At 42.5% G+C, this 21,376-nt stretch overlaps 1 protein-coding gene across 1 annotated transcript in view; it reads left to right on the top strand.

Annotated features, from left to right (window-relative positions):
• The window catches only part of Kif14 (kinesin family member 14), a 69,937-nt gene that overhangs the window by 14,493 nt on the left and 34,068 nt on the right, over positions 1-21,376 (top strand). Inside the window, exons 7-17 of the mRNA XM_057770061.1 lie at positions 430-537; positions 4,639-4,755; positions 5,200-5,315; positions 10,934-11,106; positions 11,756-11,903; positions 12,329-12,392; positions 14,868-15,052; positions 17,429-17,531; positions 19,093-19,253; positions 19,867-20,014; positions 20,670-20,822. Coding sequence (XP_057626044.1) covers positions 430-537; positions 4,639-4,755; positions 5,200-5,315; positions 10,934-11,106; positions 11,756-11,903; positions 12,329-12,392; positions 14,868-15,052; positions 17,429-17,531; positions 19,093-19,253; positions 19,867-20,014; positions 20,670-20,822 — 1,476 coding nt within the window. The remainder of the gene's footprint in view (positions 1-429; positions 538-4,638; positions 4,756-5,199; positions 5,316-10,933; positions 11,107-11,755; positions 11,904-12,328; positions 12,393-14,867; positions 15,053-17,428; positions 17,532-19,092; positions 19,254-19,866; positions 20,015-20,669; positions 20,823-21,376) is intronic.

The raw sequence follows: 21,376 nt of genomic DNA, 5'->3' as shown, positions 1-21,376 counted from the left end.
TATCTCATTTTAACTAGACAGAGCACGATCATAAACATTTATGAGACAGTTTCTCCTAAATTGTTGTCATGAGTGAAAGGAAAATCTTGTGAACTGAATCTGCTTGTTAAGCTTTAACCAAACTAGTCGATTTTCTCAATTAAAACACTGAACATCAGTGTCACTTTAGAAGATGAGCAAAAGCTTCCTAAGGGCATTGTTTCCCGGTGCAGATTTCCGTGGAAGAAACAAGCAGAACAACAACAACAAAAAGAGGCAATGGCCTTGCAAATTGTTAGAAGATAAACAGAATTTCTTTTTATAAATTAATTAAACATTTGCGGAAGTTACAAATGTGCATAAGAATCAACTGTACTTTCTTTTTTTTTGTTACTTAATTTTTTCGAATAAATCATGGTAGTCTCGCCTGGCCTGCATCTTTCTTCTCAGAGTTGGCTGGAACTGGGAAATAAGCAAAGAGCAACGGCGGCTACCGGCATGAACGATAAAAGCTCCCGGTCCCACTCAGTTTTCACCCTGGTGATGACCCAGACCAAGGTACTTTTATTGTAATCTAATTGCATTTTTTCATTAAAATATAATTGCATTGTTTACCCCTTTCCCTTTCCTTCCTTCAGTCTCTCCCATGTTATCCCCACCTTGCTCTTTCTCAGATTCATGACCTCTTTTTCTTTGTTATTACATGCCTACACACACACACACACACACACACACACTCCATTTGTAAGTATATGATTTCAGAGCTGACCACTTGGTACTGGATAACCTCTTACGGGTCTTATCCCTGAAGAAGACTAATTCTCCCCTTCTCAGCCTTCCTTAGTTGCCTAGAGTTCTTTGTCTAAGGGTAGAGTCTCATGAGGTTTTTCCTTTCCACCTTAGTGTGTCTCTTGGTATCGTCCCTGCTCAGGTCTTATTTAGGCAACTATATTATTAAGATATCATGGGTGAAGAGTGCCTGTCATTTTTAGGAGACAAAAATATCACAACAGGTCTCCTTGTTCTCTGACTTACAGTCTTCCTGTCCCCTTTTCCACAATGTCCCCTCAGCCTTAAGTGCAGGAGTGTTGTACACGTACCTGTTGGGGTTGAACACCCTGTGACCTGTTGTTCTCTGCATTTTGACCAGCTGTAGTTTTCTGTAGGGGCCTCTCACAAAGAGAAACTTCTTCTATGAAGAGAGAGCTACACTTACCCGTGCATCTCAGGCTAAGTGTTTAGAGTGTCATGAGGAACTATGCTAGCTTAGTGAAGTGGCCGTAGTAGCGTCTTCTCTAAGATCCATGACCTCATTGTCCCTGGGTCACTGGCTGGCTTTCTAGGCATGATTTCCCCCTGTTGAATGGGCCTTCTTAGACAGCTCTGGCTACCACCAAAATATGAGTGCCACTATCGATCACACCTTTAGGGATATCTTGCGTCTGGTCGTGGTCGTGGTTCAGTGGTTCATAGGTGTCATGGCTGGGCAGGACTCTGTTGCTTCCCTCCCTTGGCAGCTTGCTTGGCATCTTTCAAGACTGTGAGAGTTAGTCCTCGGGAGGAGGCTTTCAGGTCACTTCATGTCTACCGCCTCGGCGGGTCACTCTGTCTAGGGTCTGTAACCCACCTGGCAGGTCCAGTAATTCCAGGGTCACGGAGGGGTACTACCTGAAAGACATGGGCGGGAGACAGGAAGAAGGCCAAGCAGAGTTCTTGTCAAAGCCTCCGTTTCTTAGAGTCATGGTTGCAGCTTATATAGCCCCTGGATGAGGAGCTTGGGGGGCTGGGGCACAGGATCTTGCCACGTGGTCCACGTTGGTCACGTAGGCCAAGAGATCACGACGGTTCCTCTGCCAGGAGTTCACGAGTTGACATACTTAGTTCTTCTAGATAATTAGAGTGTGAGGCGGGTTCCGCTAACAGCTAGCTCTCTATTGACAGTTAATTTGGTTGTGGGATAGGCTTTGTCAATAAAACAATTCTCAATACAATTGGGAAGTGGAGCCCTCTGCAACCTCCTCAGGGCGATGCTCCCTATAATAATTTGGGGGGGGAATGGCTCCTGACAACTTCAAGTATTTTGCTGCAGGTGGCAATTTTCATAAATAAGATAGTGAATGCACTTGTTCTGTGTTTTTCTTATTTACTTCTGTAAGTCTAAAAATAGAAGTATAGTATAAGTGTAAAGAGATTTTAGGGAATTTCACAATAACTTTGCATGACTTGTTATATATAGCAGTATAGTATTTACTGTTTTTAATCAAAAGCACGTTATTAATAATTTATGATTATCAGTAATCTATATCAATAATAGATGACTAACAATTTATGATATCATTGATAAAAGCTTAGCAAATGTATGACAATATATACTAATTTTAGAATACTTGGGAACACATTAGAAAATATAAGGTGATTTTAAGGCTAGGGAGGTGAGTCAGTGTGTAAAGGGCTGAGGCACAAGCATGTTAAAATGTTGGGCACAAGAGCACAGACTTACAGTCCCGACCCTGGAGAGCACAGACAGCAGACCCCAGCCCGTTGCCCAGACAGCCTGGCCTGTGGTAGACTTCAGGGCAAGGAGGGATGGACAGTTCTAAAGAGAAACATCTGAGGTTAATCTCCATGTGCATGTGTACATACATTCATGCACACTCACACACATGCACTCACACACATATACACATACACACATAAACACAGAAAAAAAATAAAAAATAACCCATAGATTCCACTCCTCGAGTTTCTGTAAGCATTTTGTTATATGATCTTTCTTTCAGTTAGCTATAATCACAATCAAATTTCACAAAACTTTTTAACACTCACATGTCATAGAAATTTTTTGTAGAGATAATTTTTAAAGTTTTACAATATTCCACTAGCTATTATAATTGTTTGAATTTTCTCTGCCATTAGCCATTTATATATTGATTTTAAATGTTTTGCTATTATTCTGTTGAGATAAGCAACAAATGAAATAAGCAAGATTTTTCTTTTTCTTTTTTAACCCCAAAGGCAGGGTCTCTCTGTGTAGCCCTGGCTGTCTTGGAACTTGCTCTGTAGACCAGGCTGGCCTCAAACTCTCATAGTTCCACCTGCCTCCCAAGTTCTGGGATTAAAGGCATGTGCCACCACCACCTGGCTAAACAACATTTTTCTATTCCTAGTGCAAAGTTTTTACGGCCCAACAAACTTCTTCGCCAACATAATAATCTAAATCAGACCAAATCAAACCAAATTAGAAAAAGCTCAGGCTTAATGGATGCCAGCACTCCCGGGTGGCCTTCCAGTTGGAGAGGAGGAAGGAGAATCAGAAAGACCTGTGGGAGTGGTCTCAAGATTCTCTGGGGAGGGGTCACCACCATTTGGCGGGCTTTCTCAGAGGAGGAGTCTGGACTGAGGCAACTTGTAGCTACTACTACGTGTACTATGGTCTGTCGTGCCTGTACTACGTGTACTACGGTACTATGCCTGTGCTTATCACCTGCAATACAGGAGGTTTGCTAGTTGGGCAAGGGGTTGGAGATTGAGATACACACACACACACACACACACACACACACACACACACACAGAGAGGCAGAAAGAGAGAGAGACAGACAGACAGACAGACAGACAGATGATGGAGGAGGGTCATCTTTCTATCTGTTGCTTTCATTGGTTAATTAATAAAGAAACTGCCTAGGCCCATTTGATAGGCTAACCCTTAGGTGGGTGGAGTAAACAGAACAGAATGCTGGGAGAAAGAAGCCGAGTAAGTGAGTCGCCATGATTCTCCCACTCCAGACAGACGCAGGTTAAGATCTTCCCTGGTAAGCCAGCCCATGGTGCTACAGAGAATATTAGAAATGGGTTAGATCAATATGTAAGAGCTAACCAATAAGAGGCTGGAAATAATGGGCCAGGCAGTGATTAAAAGAATACAGTTTCCGTGCAATTATTTCGGGGCATAAGCTAGCCATGCGGGCGGCCGGGTGCCGGGGACGCAGCCCCGCCGCTCTTATTACAACAGACAGACAGTGCTCAGAGCAGCTGCAAGCACAGGAAAATAAGCTGTTTACTCCAGCAGTCAAGGAAATTCAGGGTCTGGGGGTCCACAGTCCCCAACAGCAACTCCCAGGGGAGGGACCTGGGATGGAAAGTTTCCCCCCAAACATTCCAAAATGGATGCATTAGGCTGGGGTGAAGCCTGAACCCAAACACCTAGTTGTTTGCTTAAGATACTTAAGCTCTTTTTAAAGTAAGTTCTTTTATATATTTGTTGCAATCTAAACTCTACTCAATGTGTTCTTTTTAGTAGACTTCATGGCTATGCATGCATTGTTACATAGTAAGAGATAAGTTTGTTTTTTGTTTTTTAATTTATTTATGTTTTATGTCTGTGTGCTCTGCTTACATACCCACATGTCAGAAGAGGACATCAGACCTGTTATAGATGGTTGTGAGCCACCATGTGGTTACTGGGGATTGAACTTCCGGATCTCTGCTGAATCTCTGCAAGAGCAGCCAGTGCCCTTAGCTGCGGAGCCATCTCTCCAGCCCAGAGATGGTTTTAAAAATAGATAATTTATAACTTGAATAACTTTGCCCTTTAAAGACTTACATTGATGGCAAGCCATTAAAAGAATCTTGCTTTATTTTCCTTTGATGATATCGTAGACAGAATTCGTCGAAGGGGAAGAGCATGACCACAGAATCACAAGCCGCATAAACCTCATAGATTTGGCTGGCAGCGAGCGCTGCTCTGCCGCCCACACGAGTGGGGAGCGACTGAAGGTAAGAAGGGTGCTGGTCACTCATTCTCCCTGCCTCTTGTACGGTGGGGTCTGTGTTGCTGAGGCTGACCATCAATTCCTTTGCACAGTGACCCTCCTACCACAGGCTCCATCGTAGCTGGGACCACAGGTGGGCCCTAGCTTTTCCCTTAGTCTTGCATGATGGTGAAACTTATTTTGAGGACATTATTTTTAGGAGAGTGTAATTTGAATATACTTAACAACAAAAAGCAAAGTATCTTTATCTTTATTTTTTAGATTGCTGTGGGTCGCATACTTTATTGTGATTACTTTTCAAATAAAATTAATAATTTTGAGTCATAAAAATGTTGATAGTTTATAGAAGAAAGTATTTACTCAGTAATTGTATGAGGAGTGAGGTATTTTATGGTATAGATCTGTTGCTGAAATGTTAAGAAAAATAACTATTTTTAACCTTATACAGGAAGGTGTAAGCATTAACAAGTCCTTGCTGACTCTGGGGAAGGTCATATCTGCACTCTCCGAGCAAGCAAATGGAAAAAGGGTTTTTATTCCATATCGTGAATCCGTTCTTACGTGGCAAGTATCTTTCAAAACATAAGTAATGGGGTTTGTTTTGTTTTTAGTGTATGTCTGGTGTATGCATGTTTACACACTTACATGGCAGGAGTGCTTGCCTGCGTGTGTGCATGTGGAGGCCAGAGGTTGAATTCAGTCTTCCTCTGTCCTCTCTCTGCCAGATTCTTTAGAAAGATCTCTCACTGAATCTGGAACTCGGTGTTCTGGTTTGAATGGCTGGCTAGTCTCCGGAGTCTGCTGCTTCTCCAGGACTGGGAGTATGGGGTGTATCTTAGTCACTGTGACAAAACACCATGGCCAAGGCAATCTAGAAAAATGCATCTAATTGCAGACCTGCCTGTAGTTTAAGAGAGTGAGTCCATGTCCATGGCGAGGAGGAAGGCAGCAGAGGCAGACTCAGAGCTGGAGCGGTAGGTGAGAGCCTGCTTCTGCTTCACAACCATGAGGCAGAAGGGGTGGGAGAAGGCCCGAGAGGAGAGAGAGAGAGCGAGAGCACTAACTCAGTGGCTCAAGCCACCAAAGTGTGTCCAACTTTTTTTTTTTTCTTTCTTTCTTTCTTTCTTTCTTTCTTCTTTTCTTTTTTTTTTTTTTTTTTTTTTTTTGGCTTTTTGGCTTTTTGGTTATTTTGAGATAGGGTTTGTCTAGCTGTCCTGAAACTTGCTCTGTAGAGCAGACTGGCCTCTAACTCGCAGAGATATATGCCTGCCTCTGCCTCCCTAGTGCTGGGATTAAAGATGTGTGCTACCACCTCCCATCCGTGCCCAGCTTTTCTGGGGGTTCTGGGAACCTGAGCTCAGGTCCTCATGCTTGCACAGCAAGTACTTTACCCACTGACCCATCTCCTCAGCTCCTGAAAAATAAATAACCGTATAAGATATAGTGGGCTGGGATGGTAGAGTGCTTGCTGGTGTGCACAAAGTCTTACAGGACTGTTGCAGGAGGTTGCTTGTTTATTTCCTGACTGCCTAGCACTAAGACCTGAAATAACCACACAGAAACTATATTAATTAAATCACTACTTGGTCCATTAGTTCTAGCTTCTTATTGGCTAACTCTGGCATCTTAATTTAACCCATTCATCTGTGTATCGCCACGTGGCTGTGGCTTACCAGGTAAAGTTCGGGCGTCTATCTCTGATGGGGCCACATGGCTTCTCAATGACTCCTCCTTCTTTCTCCCAGCATTCAGTTTAGTTTTCCCCACCTACCTCTCTCTATTCTGCTTTGCGCAGGCCTAAGACAGCTTCTTTATTAACCAATGGTAGTCACAGCATACAGAGGGGAATCCCACATCACAGGAAGTTTTAGGTTCAGACCCCAGCAATGCCAAACACACACACACACACACACACACACACACACACACACACACTAGATAGACTTTTCTTTTGGGCTGCCAGCTCACAAAAGAATGACACAAAGGCTTATTATTAATTTTGAAAGCTTGGCCTTAGCTTAGGCTTGTTTCTAGCTCTTATGACTTAAATCCACTCATATTTTTTAATCTTCCACATACTCATTACCTCATCTTCATTTTACCCATCCTGTTTCCTCGGTGTCTGGCTGGCAACTCTGCCTTTCTTCCCTGATCTCTGTGCACAAGTCCCCGCTATTCCTCCTGCCTAGCTATTGTCCGTTCAGCTTTTTATTAAACCAGTTACTGTGACACATTTTCACACAGTATAAAGAAACTTTCTACACATTTTTGGCTATTTTGAGATAGGGTCTGTCTGTGTAACTGCCCTAGCTGTCCTGAAACTTGCTCTGTAGAGCAGACTGGCCTCAAACTCGTAGAGATATATGCCTGCCTCTGCCTCCCTAGTGCTGGGATTAAAGATATGTGCCACCACCTCTCATCTATGCCCAGCTTTTCTGTGGGTTCCGGGGATTTCTTATTATTTCCTAAATAATAAGGAAAGGTTTTAACTCTAATGATGCACAAGAGAGAGAGAAGGGTGATGGACTGATTTCATGTCTTTTGGCTTAGAGGAGAATTATGAATTCTAGAAACAATCTCCCTGGAGTGTCTTCAGAGATGAATGTAAAGCTCTCTGCTTATGCTTGTTAGTACTTCACGTGTATTACAGAACATTTGCTCTGTGTGTAAAGTGAAACTGAATAATTTTGTTTGCCTAGCACTTAACAGCTAGCACATAGCTCTTCCGTGTTTTTATGAGTGTTCATTTTACTTCTGATACATCATTGTCTTAGTATGAATTTAATGTTCAACTTGTAATAAACATTAATATAGATAAGATAGCCTATAGCATATAATGATTTTTCTTGAAAATTTTCTACTATGATGGTGTGAAAAATAATAAATATTCAAGAGAAATTACTTCTTGTTTTGGGGGATTCTTTTTTTAAAATCTGATTTTGTGTATGTGCATGTTGCAGTATGCATGTGGAGGCCTTACATAGAAGGTTACTCACTCAGGATGATTCCTCTAGCTCTACCCATTTACATGAATAGTTCATAATTTCATTTTTCTCACCAGCTGACTAATATTCCATTATGTAAATGTATCACATTTTCATTGTCATCTAGGCTGTTTCCAATTTCTGACTATTAAGAACAAAGCAGCAGTGAACATGGGTGAGCAAGCACCTATGGTAGGGTGGGGCATCCTTTGGGTGTATGTCCAAGAGTGGTACAGTGGGGTCTTGAGGTAGATCTACTCTAGCTTCCTGAGGAACCACCATCTGTGGAAACTCCTTCAGCCAATAGCCTTTAAGATACCAGCCCACTTGGGTGTGGTTTCCTATACTATAAATGCAGCTGTAAAACTTGTACAAGGTGTGTGTGTGCTCCCTCTCTCTCTCTCTATCCCCCTGTCTCTGTGCTGCTGGATTCAGTTCCTGTTCCCGTCCTGTGCAGAGGACTGTGACCTGTGAGTCTACCCTAAATAAAGAACCCTTTATTATACTCAGTTCTGGGCTAGTGTGGGACTACTTTATAGCATCCATCTTCACCACCACGGTAATTTTCATAGTGACTGTACAAGTTTGCACTGCCACCTGCAGGGAATAAATGTTTCTCTTTTCTTGCACCCTTGACAGTGTGTACTTTCATTTGTTTTGTTGGTCCTGGCCACTCCAACTGAAGTAATACGAAATCTCAAAGTAGTCTTCATTTGCATTTATTTCCCTGATGTCTAAGGATGTTGAACATTTAAGTCTTTCTCATTCACTTGTGCTTCATCTTGTGAGAACCCTGCTTAGTTCTGCACCCCATTTTTAAATTGGGTTATTTGTTCTCTTTTTTTTTTTTTTTTGGTTTTTCAAGACAGGGTTGCTCTGTGGCTTTGGAGCCTGTCCTGGAACTAGCTCTGTAGACCAGGCTGGTCTCAAACTCACAGAGATCCGCCTGGCTCTGCCTCCCAAGTGCTGGGATTAAAGGCGTGCGCCACCACCGCCCGGCTTATTTGTTTTCTTAATGCTCAGTTTTTTGAGTTCTTTACATATTTTGGATATTAGCCTTATTAGCCCTATTAGGGTATAGGCTGCCACTTTGTCAGAATGAATGTCCTTTGCAGTACAGAAGCTTCTCACCTTTGTGAGATTCCATTTATGTGTTGTTGTTCTTAGTGCCTGTGCTAATGGTGTCCTCTTCAGAAGGTCCTTTCCTGGGCCCATGAGTTCTAATGGTGTCCTCTTCAGAAGGTCCTTTCCTGGGCCCATGAGTTCAAGCCTATTCCCCACTTCATCTTCTGTTATGATCAGGGTATCTGGTTTTGTATTGAGGTCTTTGAACCATTTGGACTTGAGTTTTGCGCAGAGTGATAGGTATGGATCTATTTGCATTCTCCTGCACACAGACATCCATTTGATCAGCATCATTTGTTGAAGGTGCTGTCTTTTCTCCAGTGTGAATATTTGTATTCTTTGTCAAAAATAAGGTGTATAGAATTATGTCTGTATCTTCAGTTCTATTCTGTTGGTCAATGTGTTTGTTTTTATGCTAATACCATGTTGTTTTTATTACTATAGCTTGTAATACAACTTGAAATCTGGGATGACAGTACTTCCAGAAAATCTTGTTTTATTCAGGATTGTTTTAGTTATTCTGGTTTGTTTTTTTTTTTTTTTTGTATTTGTTCTTGTGTTTTTTGCTGTTGTTTTGGGGTTGGGTTTGTGTGTGTGTTTCCATATGAAGTAGAAGATTGTTTTCTTAATTTCTGTTAAGAAGTGTGTTGATTGCCTTTTTGTCTTAGTGATAGTGTCCTTTGCTTTACAGAAGCTTCTCAGTTTCAGGAGGTCCCATTTATTCAATGTTGCCCTTAATGTCTGTGCTGCTAGGGAAATGGGAGGCGGTGGGGGGAAGGAGCCAGAAATCTTTAATAAATAAATAAATAAAAATTTAAAAAAAGAAAATAAAGCTCACAGTCAAATATAAAAAAAGAAGAAGTGTGTTGAAATTTTGACGGGTGTTACATTGAATCTGTAAGTTGCTGTTGGTAGGATGGCCATTTTCACAATATTAATCCTACCAATCCATGCACATTAGAGATCTTTCTATCTTCTTCAATTTATTTCTTTAATGTCTTAAAGTTTGTATTATACAAGCCTTTCACTTGCTTTATTAAATACATGATATTTTCTGTTTGCTAATGGATGTGTTGGTATGTAATCCTAACTCAAGTGGAGGAGCCTTGGTGTTCAACTGGGCAAGAGCCCCATCTACAGCAGCAGTATATCTTTATAATTGGTGTATTGTTGCTGTTCTATGTTTATTTAGGTTTTCATCTCATTAGACAGCTCTCTCTTTGTTCTAGAATAGACTATGTAGCCCAGGATGGCCTTGAACCCATGGCAGTCCTTCTGCATCAGCCTTCCAAGCAGCTCACACCATGCCCAGCTTTCCACTGCTAAATTATAATGTTATTTCTGTCTTGAAACTTAAAAGGGAGAATATAATTTTTTAAAAAATGACTTGAGAAGCTAGGAATAGTGAAATTCATTCTGTGATAATAAAGATATATTTGAGTCTTATAGTCTCTTTTACACACAGTACAGTACAGGATGTTTATATGTTAATTCATCATTTTCAGCATGTATTGGGAACTAACTCCTGCAGGTTATGATGGCTCTGGGAGTACAGAGATGACAAAGACACACAGTCTCCTTGCTGTAGGAAATCACATCTAAAGGGAAACATCTTACTAAATAATGTTGGATCATGCATAAAGCCTATAAACAGTTTATTGTTTTATAAAGCAGTATAGAAGAAATAAGAGGAACCAGAAGCATGGGTCAGGTGTGGTAGTGGTTCACGCCTATAGTCCCAGAACTTGAAGGGCCGAGGCAGGCAGATCTCTGTGAATTGGAGGCCAACCTGGAATAGCAAGTTTCAGCCTAACTAAGGCTGCATTAGTGAAATCCTGTCTCAAAAAAAAAAAAAAAAAAAAAAAGAAAGAAAAAAATTAAAAAAGAAATGAGAAGAAACTGTAAGAGAAAAGAATGTATTTGTGAGATGTAAGGGGCTTTAACGGTATGTGAGTGGAGAGTCAGTATTGTGTTGCGTGCTCTTAGTCATTGGTTTGGGTTTTCTAGACAGCTTCTGCTCTAGGTGGTTATAGAAGAAAAGTCTAATTGTGCTGGTTTCCCTTCTCCTTAAAGGCTCTTAAAAGAAAGCCTGGGTGGGAATTCCAAAACAGCGATGATTGCTACCATCAGTCCTGCTGCCAGCAACATCGAGGAAACACTAAGCACACTTAGATACGCCACCCAAGCCCGCCTGATAGTCAATATCGCCAAAGTCAACGAAGATATGAATGCAAAGTTAATTAGAGGTGAACATTAACTGAAATACTATTCATGATTTGCACAGACATGTCTGTGTACACTGTATATGCGTCTGTGTGTGGATGCACATGTGTTTGCATGCTGTGTTATGGAAGCCCCGGGCTAATGTTGGGAGTCTCCCTAGGTTGCTCGCCATATTTCTTATTGAGATCGTGTCTCCCAGTTGACCCCAAGCTCCCCAGTTTGTCTAAGCTAACTAGCTAGCTTGCTTTGGGGAGTCCCCTGTCACTTGCCTTACAAGTAGAGTGGATTACAGACAGGCTGCTACACCCACCCAGCATGTACATGGGTGCTATCCCCATTCTCAGGAATGCACAAGAAGCCTTTCACCAAGTGAGCCATCTCCACAGTCCCCTATTTTCTTAATTACAAAAGATATCATTCTGCAATTTAGATTTATTAAATTTCTAATTCCAATCTTAATGTATATGGTTTTTAAGAAAACTATTTTTTCCACACCTATTTGCTCATACATCCCAGTTGTAAACTTGACAGTGATGGAGGAAGGTGGCATACAGTGAGAAAAAGAGGAGGCCAAGAGGGAAGTCAGAGCAAAGGCTAAGGAAGGGGGTAGCAAGCGGAAGCAGCCTTTTCCGGAGGTGGTTGTTCATCACGTGTCTCTTTATGAATCTTCAGAACTGAAAGCAGAAATTGAGAAGTTAAAAGCTGCTCAGAGAAACAACCGGAATATTGACCCTGAACGGTATAGACTCTGCCGACAGGAGATAACATCCTTGCGGATGAAGCTGCATCAGCAGGAGAGAGACATGGTAGAGCTGCAAAGGTGAGTGCCCCGGAGCCGGAGCCATGGGATGTGTTCCTGCAGACTAGACTGGGAGGGGCGCCAGAGAGCACTGGATCTCTCGCCACCTCCTTTAGAAGGGAGCAGCTTGTTTGCAGTGGCCCTTTTTTGTTTATTTGTTTCTTTCTTTCTTTCTTTATTTTCCTTTTCTGTTTTTTGAGATAGGATTTCTCTGTGTAACAACCCTAACTGTCCTGGAACTCACTGTGTAGACCAGGCTGGCCTCGAACTCACAGAGATCTGCCAGCTTCTGCCTCCCAACTGCTGGGAGTAAGGGCGTGCACCACCGCTGCCTGGCCAGTTGTTCTTTTGAAATGCTAGTATTCCGCAAGCTTCAAAGATGTTCTTTTGATTTTGGTTTTACATAAATGAATGTTTTAACTTCAATATTTTCTTTTTTTGGAAAGAGTATGGAAAGAAAAGTTCGAACAAGCTGAGAAAAGAAAACTTCAAGAGACAAAGGAGTTACAGGTATCATTTCCATTTCCTAAACTAATTTGAAGTAGAAAAAGTACACCTGTAAATTTCATTTTTTCAGCACTTGGGAGGCAGAGGCAGGTGAATCTCTGTGAGTTCGAGACCAGCCTGGTCTACAGAACTAGTTCCAGGACAGGCTCCAAAGCCACAGAGAAACCCTGTCTCGAAAAACAAAACAAAACAACAAAAAAAAAACTTTATCATATAATAACTCTGTACAAAGAAATACGTAAAGATAGTTAACATAAAGAATTGTTAGAGACCAAGGGCTAAAGCTGAGAGGTTTAAAAATGCCAACCACAAAGACACTGTTGGTTTCTCCAGTTGTGATCCGCGCCTGTTCCAGGAATCAGACCTGTGTCTGCCCCACCTAAGCAGCCTTCCCGCACAGGCTCTGTCCGGGTGGCCAGACCAGTGCTGTCTCCTGGGACACTGGCACGGCAGCCAAGTTCACGGTGCTGGGGCTGCCACAGTTGGTGTGGCTGGTGTGTCAGGAGCCAGTCCGCCAGGCAGCAGCTCTTCTCCTACTCTGTTCTGGGTTGTGCCGTGTCTGAGGCAAAGGGCTCTTCTCTTTGATGGTTGCCTGCTTTATCCTCTCCACCATGGAGGCTCTAAGGGATCATCAGCTGTCCCTGCTGCTGCTGGAGCTGGTGTGTGCTGAGCTTTAGAACTAAAACAAAAGAATCAGGATGGGGGGAGCATTTAGATCTAGGTTGTAGAGCCTCCAAGTGCAGTCATGTGGCACTACACCCAAGTGAACTTTTCCTCTTCTCATGGGTTCTCGACATGAAAGGTGGATCGGAAGAAGGAAGGGCCAGTGTTTGGAAAGACAGGCATTAGGAGCTGCTGGTGTAGTTAAGGCAAGAGATGGGGAGAACTTGGAGCGAGGGCAGTGGTGGTAGTGGAGACAGGTGTGGGGAAAGGATTGTTGTCTTTATTTTCATTTCTTTTTTTTTTTAATATTTATTTATTATGTATACAATATTCTGTCTGTGTGTATGTCTGCAGGCCAGAAGAGGGCACCAGACCCCATTACAGATGGTTGTGAGCCACCATGTGGTTGCTGGGAATTGAACTCAGGACCTTTGGAAGAGCAGGCAGTGCTCTTAACCTCTGAGCCATCTCTCCAGCCCCTTTATTTTCATTTCTTAAGTATGTGTGTATATATTTTAAATAAGTGCATATATTACATATATATGTAATATGGCGTGCATGCCATAGCAATCATTTGGAGGTCAGAGGGCAATTGTGTGGAGGTGATTCTCTCCCTCCATCCTTCCAATCTGGCTTGGGTTCTGGAGAGTCTGAGCTGGGGTCAGGTTTGTGCAGCAGCACCTTTACGGAGCCGTGTCACCAGGCCTGGGGTAACTGATTTCAGATGTTGGGATAGTAGAAGTGGAAGTCAAGAGCATTCCCACGTTTTAGAAATGTAGGTATTGTAGGCCACTGAAGTGTGGGGTGGGGGAGCAGAGGACAGTTGATTGGATAATAACTAGAAGAAGAATAGAGCCACACATAGGACTCTGAAAATGAGAATTGTCTGGGGTCAGTGGAGAGTTAACGAGAAAGATACCCATTGTTGATTCCTACACACACATATTCAGAGTTATTTGGGAATGGCCAGGATATCTTAATAGAAGAGACAGGATTTTCCAGGTGTGGTGGTCCATGCCTCTAATTCCAACATTTTGAGACTGGGCAGGAGGATCCTGAGTTTGAAACCAGCTTGAAGTACACAGTTACAGCCTGAATTACACAAGAAAAAAACAAAACAGCAAAAGCGGGGAGATTTGAGGTTGGGTGAGATTTTTTCAGGTGAGCCCAAAGTGTTGTAGGAGGGAAAGCATATGAGAGGAGGAGAGGCCAAGGGGTTTAGATGGCGTCACAAGTAAATATGGAAAGGAGAGACACTGATTTACTGCGGTCTTGATTTCCAGGCTAAGCAATTTAGTCTTTACTCTTTAGGAAGTGAAAAGCTCTTTGACAGGGAGTTGAGGATGGAACAAGGGAAATAGCCAACAGGGCACCCCAGAGGCTGCTGCAGGGATTCTGGTGTGAGTTGATTTAAGGAGGAGCTGATGAAATTGAACAGAACTGGTCCCCTCTAAGGCGGCACAGAATCAAGCTGGTAGTGATGGGTTGGTGTGACTATGAAGAAAGAGCTTCAGAATTTAGGAGTGTGATGGTGACAGGCATAGAGGAACCACAAAGGAGGGCTTCCAACAGCGAGCAGTATGTGCGTGCACACGCTCGTACACACACTTGTGTACGAGTACATTATGTGTATGCTCGGGACTAAAAGCAGGGCACTTCACATGCATGTACTCTACCACTGGACTTCAATCTCAGTGAACCTGTTATGCGCTAAAACTCTATCAAAAGTGATCCTAATATTTAACATAGACCCTTCTTTCGGGAGAGTTTAATAATTTCATGCCGTAGTTAAGATTTTCTTTTCACTTCTACCAGAAAGCAGGAGTTACGTTTCAAATGGACAACCATCTGCCAAACCTTGTTAACCTCAGTGAAGACCCACAGTTGTCAGAGATGCTACTCTACATGGTGAAAGAAGGAATCACTACAGTTGGGAAGTATAAGCCAGACTCAAGCCATGACATCCAGTTATCCGGAGTGCTGATTGCGGATGACCACTGGTATGTCAGTCTCCTGCAAGCCACTGCCTGTTCGTTGTCAATGGGTCTTGTTCATGGGGCATTGTCTATAAAAGGCATTTGTTCCTACTGATTCTTCTCAACACTTCTCCAACCCCTCCCCACCCCCTGCACTTTGACTTTTTTGAGACAGAGTTTCTCTGTGTAGCCTGGCTGTTGTGGAATTTACTCTGTAGCACCACTATGCCTCTCAACCTCTCTTTAAGAGAGGAAAGACTTAGTGAATGTGTTTAACGACAACAGATGAGTTACTTTCACTGTAAGGTTCAGCGTAATGCACTATGGTGCACTGATCTGGTACTTGATCTGCCGATTAAAGGGTACTTTCTGTTCTTAGAATTAGAATGGGATGCGTAAAGTAAACTGTCTTATATGGAAGACTTTTTGGTTGGATTGATACATTTCTTGTTTTATGTGAGTTTGTTCACATGAATGGAATGATCTCTTTCTCACATACACATATATTGCTGGGATAATTGTGTTTGCGAACATTTTTGACTTTATGTTGTATTTTTAAGTTTTATCCATTTCAAGATTCTTATTTTCACTGGTGTGAAGTATTCCATTATCTGAATTTATCTTGGATCATTGCAGTTTATTTTGTTGACAGACATTTGAGCTCTCACAGTGTTCCCTTAAGTATTACCAATCAAATGGATGGGTCCTTTTGCGCTGCTGGAAGAGAAATCATAGGCAAGGAGAAGCTTTTCTAGTGCGGGCCTTGGCAGTGAGCGCAGTAGCAGGCCGTGGGGTGGTGATGGGGTGGCAGTAGGTGGCACCCATAGTCTTAGGGCTCCCATTTAGGATTCAGATGGTGGGACCCTGACCTCTACGAGTGTTACAGGTCCGTGTAGTCTTAGCCCTTGGCCACAGCTGTTATTGCAGCTTCTGGGCAGGCCTAGGTATTGGGATTCCCTAGCCCTTGACAGTGGCCACTGTTAAGGACTCCCACGCATGGGGTGTCTGAACCTCCTGATTCTCTTCCAGTGACCAGGGTCTGCAGCATCACTGGCTCTTTACAGTCTAGCTTCCTTCTCCAGCCTTAGAACTCCAGAGTCCTCTATCTCTATCCCTTTTTAGACAGTTGTGGAGGGGTGTTTGCAGCAATCATAATAGACCTTCACGTGAGTGTTTGTGTTTGCACCAATCACAGATGCTTCTGTAGCACCACTCAGCTCTGTAGGTCAGCAGGAGAAGGGCTCCCTACCTGGCTTAGACGGAAATGGTTGCTAAAGTTCACCAAGGTTTTCTATAACAAAAGTCTTATACAAATTGTTGGACCCAGTTCTGGCTAAGGCTGCAGTTTCAAGAGTGTCTTAGTCACAGTTCTGTTGTGATGAAACACCTTGGCCAAGGCAACTTATAAAAGGAAGCACTTGAGGTCTTGCCTACAGTTACAGAGCATTGGGCATCGTGGCGGGGGCATAGCGCCTGCCTGCTGTAGCTGAGAGCTTTCTTTCTGATTCACAGGCAGCAGGCTAAGAGAGGGGAACAGACTGAGCCTTGTGTGGTCTTTCAGAACCTCAAAGCCCTCTCCCAGGGACACACCTCCCCCTAATTCTTCCTAAACAGTCCACCAGCAGGGAACCAAACATTGAAATACACAAGCCAATAAGGCATCGTTCTCATTCAGACATCACAAGGAGCGATAGCAGTCAGCTGTAATCATTAAGTAGTTTTATCAGTGACTGTGGCATGTCCACAATGCCTGGTGCTAACATAGGATACGGCCTGGCTGGTTTAGACTGATGGTCCTTTTGCTTAAGGCAGCCAGGGTGACAAAGGGGATTCCAGTAGCTGCTAATTAATCATACTGCCCTGTCCCCTAGTATCTTTGCTTATTACAGGAGGATGAACATCAGGAATGCTAGGATAAGGCCTTAAAGAATTCATCATTAACACCAGTAGTGATCCTATCTGTGCTTTTACATGCTTGACACTGTCCTATGCCCCCAGGGAATGGGGCTTGCCCTTGGTGCTTTCCCAGGTATGCTTGTGACTCCTGACTCAATGGTAGTTTGTCCAGGACAGTGTTCTAACACTGTATGGCTCTGACTACTCAAGTTTCATAATGAGTCCTTTAATCTGGTAGGGCACGTAAGTTTTTCAGCCTCTTTTGCTATACTGGTAATTATTTTATATAACAAATAAGTACGGTATCATTTCATCAGCGGCAAAGATACAGAACTAAGCCAAAGAATAGTATATCTAGAGGAAAAATAAAATAATTAAAAATTTCTATTGCTATAAATTGGTATGAATTTATTACCAAAGAAATAATCTGAGCAGATTTATTCTCTATTATCTTTTCTTTTAGCATATCCTGTAATTATGATGATGTACTTTTTATTTTAACAGTACCATCAGAAATTTTGGAGGAACAGTGAGTATTGTCCCAGCTGGAGAAGCAAAGACATATGTAAACGGGATGCACATTTCAGAGCCCACAGTATTACATCATGTAAGTCGACAGGGGTTACAGTTGGTGTTCATGTTTTCTCCCCCTAAGTCACGGCACTCATCACATCCGTGTTTTCTCCTGAGTCAGGGCACTCATCACATCGTGTTTTCTCCCCCTAAGTCACGGCACTCATCACATCCGTGTTTTCTCCTGAGTCATGGCACTCATCACATCCGTGTTTTCTCCTGAGTCTCGACACTCATCTACACCCGTGTTTTCTCCTGAGTCACGGCACTCATCACATCCGTGTTTTCTCCTGAGTCACGGCACTCATCACATCCGTGTTTTCTCCTGAGTCTCGACACTCATCTACACCCGTGTTTTCTCCTGAGTCACGGCACTCATCTACACCCGTGTTTTCTCCTGAGTCACGGCACTCATCACATCCGTGTTTTCTCCTGAGTCACGGCACTCATCACATCCGTGTTTTCTCCTGAGTCTCGACACTCATCTACACCCGTGTTTTCTCCTGAGTCACGGCACTCATCTACACCCGTGTTTTCTCCTGAGTCACGGCACTCATCACATCCGTGTTTTCTCCTGAGTCACGGCACTCATCACATCCGTGTTTTCTCCTGAGTCACGGCACTCATCACATCCGTGTTTTCTCCCCCTAAGTCACGACACTCATCTACACCCGTGTTTTCTCCTGAGTCACGGCACTCATCACATCCGTGTTTTCTCCTGAGTCACGGCACTCATCACATCCGTGTTTTCTCCTGAGTCACGGCACTCATCTACACCCGTGTTTTCTCCGAGTCACTAATCTGAATTGAGAACTTTTCCATTTCAAGAGTTCTTCTGTTGATTGATTCATTGTACAAAGAGAAGTTCCAGTGGTGTGAACCAGGATTCACCGCTGACACCATCATCATGTGTCCTGTGAAGACCTGGGCTTAGGAATCAAGTCATGGGGGGGAGGGGACGGGAACTGAAATCCTCAATCGGGCTGTGACCTTTGTCAAGTTACCAAACTAGATGATTGAATAATACCGCTTAGTTAGGATACTTTTGGAGTGCTGTTAACAGCTATCTCAGGAGACCTGGCTTAAACTGCTGCAGGCAAACTCACACTTATGGTCATTTTCCATGAATTCTACTTTTCAGGGATAGTGGAGAATTAAATTAAAAATAATTCATGTATAGTTTTACGCTATTGCTTACAAAAAGTAGGTACTTAGTGTCAGCTGTTTTTAGAAAAGTCTGGGTGTTTAGTTATTGGAAAGATATGTGGCTCAGGAGTTGTTGTGGGATGTGAATGAGATGTTTATCATATATGCAATTGTAAATTAATTAACAATATTTGACATATGAAAAATATTTAACAAATGTGATGGTTGCTATGATTTTAATGTCTATCATCAATAATACTGTGTCATCTTGAATTGTGCAGTTAAAGGAATAAAGGAAAAAAATAAAACACTAAAACTATATCTCACATAGAAAACCATTGTCAATATTTTATTGTTTTCTCAAATTTTTATTTTTTTTTATTTTTAGGAAAAGTTTGTAATTTTTTCATTTAGACTCACTTTAAATCGTACATTTTCCTGTGTTTCAGGGTGATCGGGTGATTCTTGGTGGAGATCACTATTTTAGATTTAATCATCCGGTGGAAGTCCAGAAAGGGCTAAGACCGTCAAGTAGACAAACTCTCAAAAGTGAAGGTCCAAAAGATTTTGAGTTTGCCAAGAATGAGTTACTTATGGCACAGAGATCACAGTAAGTGTCATCGCTGATGTGAAGTGTGTGTGTGTGTGTGTGTGTGTGTGTGTGTGCGCACGAGGAAAGTGTGCGTCAGAGTTAAATGTTCATAGGACACAGCCTAGTTCAGAGACCCTGACGTACTGTACAGACTAAAGTGGAAAAGCAGACATGTCCTAAGTCAGTGGATTGTCAGGTACGGAGCATGCGGAAGGCCAGCCTGGGATCTGTCTCAGAAAGAGTCTATCATGAGTTAAAATGGAATCAGGGCATTGTTAACTTAACCTAAAATACCTTAGTTTGTTCACTGTGCTAACTACAATATTTGCTAAGATGTTTGCTATAATATTTTATATATTTTCTTTACTCACTGGAAAATGTATTAACTTAAATATCAGGCATCTGCAATAGTAACTAAACTGGGAATAATGATATTTTCATCTTGTTCTATTTTTTGTATGGACACAATTCAAAACCAATGGAAAAAATCTGAAAACAATGTAGAGAGAATACCAAAAATTAATTATTCACATTTAAATGTTATTTTAATATGAAACATTTTAATATAATTGAAGACTGCTTAGGTATATAAAATATTCGCTGTTCTAAAAAATATCTTGCTATTCTGTAGGCTTGAAGCAGAAATAAAAGATGCCCAGCTAAAGGCAAAGGAAGAAATGATGCAAGGAATTCAAATTGCCAAAGAAATGGCTCAGCAAGAGCTTTCTTCCCAAAAAGCTGCTTATGAAAGCAGAATCCGGGCCCTGGAAGCAGAACTGGTAAGAAGCAGCATTTGCCTTTTCTCTGATAGCTTCCTCGAGTGCTGTGGGGCTAAATGGATTGCCTCTAGGATGGCGCTAAATGGATCAATGCATTCAGCCCTATGTTGGTGGGCAGGGGTCTCTTTTCCTCTCCTGGCAGCCAGGTTCACCCACACAGCCTTGAACCTGCGGTGTGTGTGGTGCACGCCCCAGCACTGGAGTAGTGGAGGCAGGAGGATCAGGAGTTTAAGGACATCTTCAGTCACACAGCAAGTTCAAGGCTAGCCTGGGACAGTCTCCAGAGGAGTGTCTGACACTAGGGCTCGACCAACACATTTCCAGGGAACAAGTTAATGGTAGATCATGGCTGCTGGGGGAGGAAACAGACCCCTGCGCACCAGCCCAGGAGGTGTGGCTCCTCGGACTGACTTAGTGGCAACCTTTCTGCCCCAATAACCCATTTCAGAGGGCGTGCCCCCAGAGGTTGGACTGGTGACATTCATGTTTGATTAGAGTACTTGACCTGAGTGAAGTAGAAGGCTCCAGGACAACTTTGCTGTGCTTGAATCCTTGCTCAGTCGTTACAAGGGGAACTTTTATACCCTAGGACCACTGCTTTTTTAAAACTGTTTTGCATTTTGCATGAGATAATTCTCGTTAATGTTGTTTAAAGAGGGAAGAGTCTCAAAGGAAGAAAATGGAGGAAATAAATAACCAAAAGGCTAATGACAAAATTGAGGAGCTGGAAAAGGCAAAGCAGCATCTTGAACAGGAAGTGTATGTGAACAAAAGGCGACTGGAGATGGAGACTTTGGCTACAAAGCAGGTGACTTCATGTCTGAGTCGACACTGCTGTTCTGAGGGGGAACTATCTTTGATGAGAGACTCACAAGGTCTGGATAGGAATGGTTCCCACGACTGCAAGCCTCTGCCCTGGTTCTGCTCGTGCACCATCCCCAAACACTTTGGAAAGCATACAACCCTTTTTTTTTTTTTTTAAAGTTCAATTCTTATTTTTTCTTTTCTTGTGTCTACAACTGCCTGTCATCAGTCATGCTAAATAATATATATAAGGAAATGGTAGAAGGGCCTAAAATGTAATAGGAAGAAAAGGAAGGCCTTTATGTTGGATCACATCCTGATAGAGCTTTGATTCCTAGGAGAACTCAGGGGTGGAGCGTTTGATACATACTTCTATCTCGAGGGGGACAAAGGCAGTCTTCTGGGGCCCTTGTGAAATAGCCAAGTCCACAAAACAAAGATAAAACTGGAGCATATGTGTGTTAATGTCTTCAGCCACTTTGCTAACATTTTTTGCATTTCCTTCTCTCTAGATTGGTGGCTTTTTAAAGATTTATTTATTTTATGTATATGAGTTTT

This window comes from Chionomys nivalis, chromosome 5 (genome assembly GCF_950005125.1).
Source record: "Chionomys nivalis chromosome 5, mChiNiv1.1, whole genome shotgun sequence".
In the NCBI taxonomy this organism is placed as follows: domain Eukaryota; kingdom Metazoa; phylum Chordata; class Mammalia; order Rodentia; family Cricetidae; genus Chionomys; species Chionomys nivalis.
The sequence above is the reverse complement of the archived record's forward strand: the minus strand, read 5'-3'. Positions and strand labels throughout refer to the sequence as shown.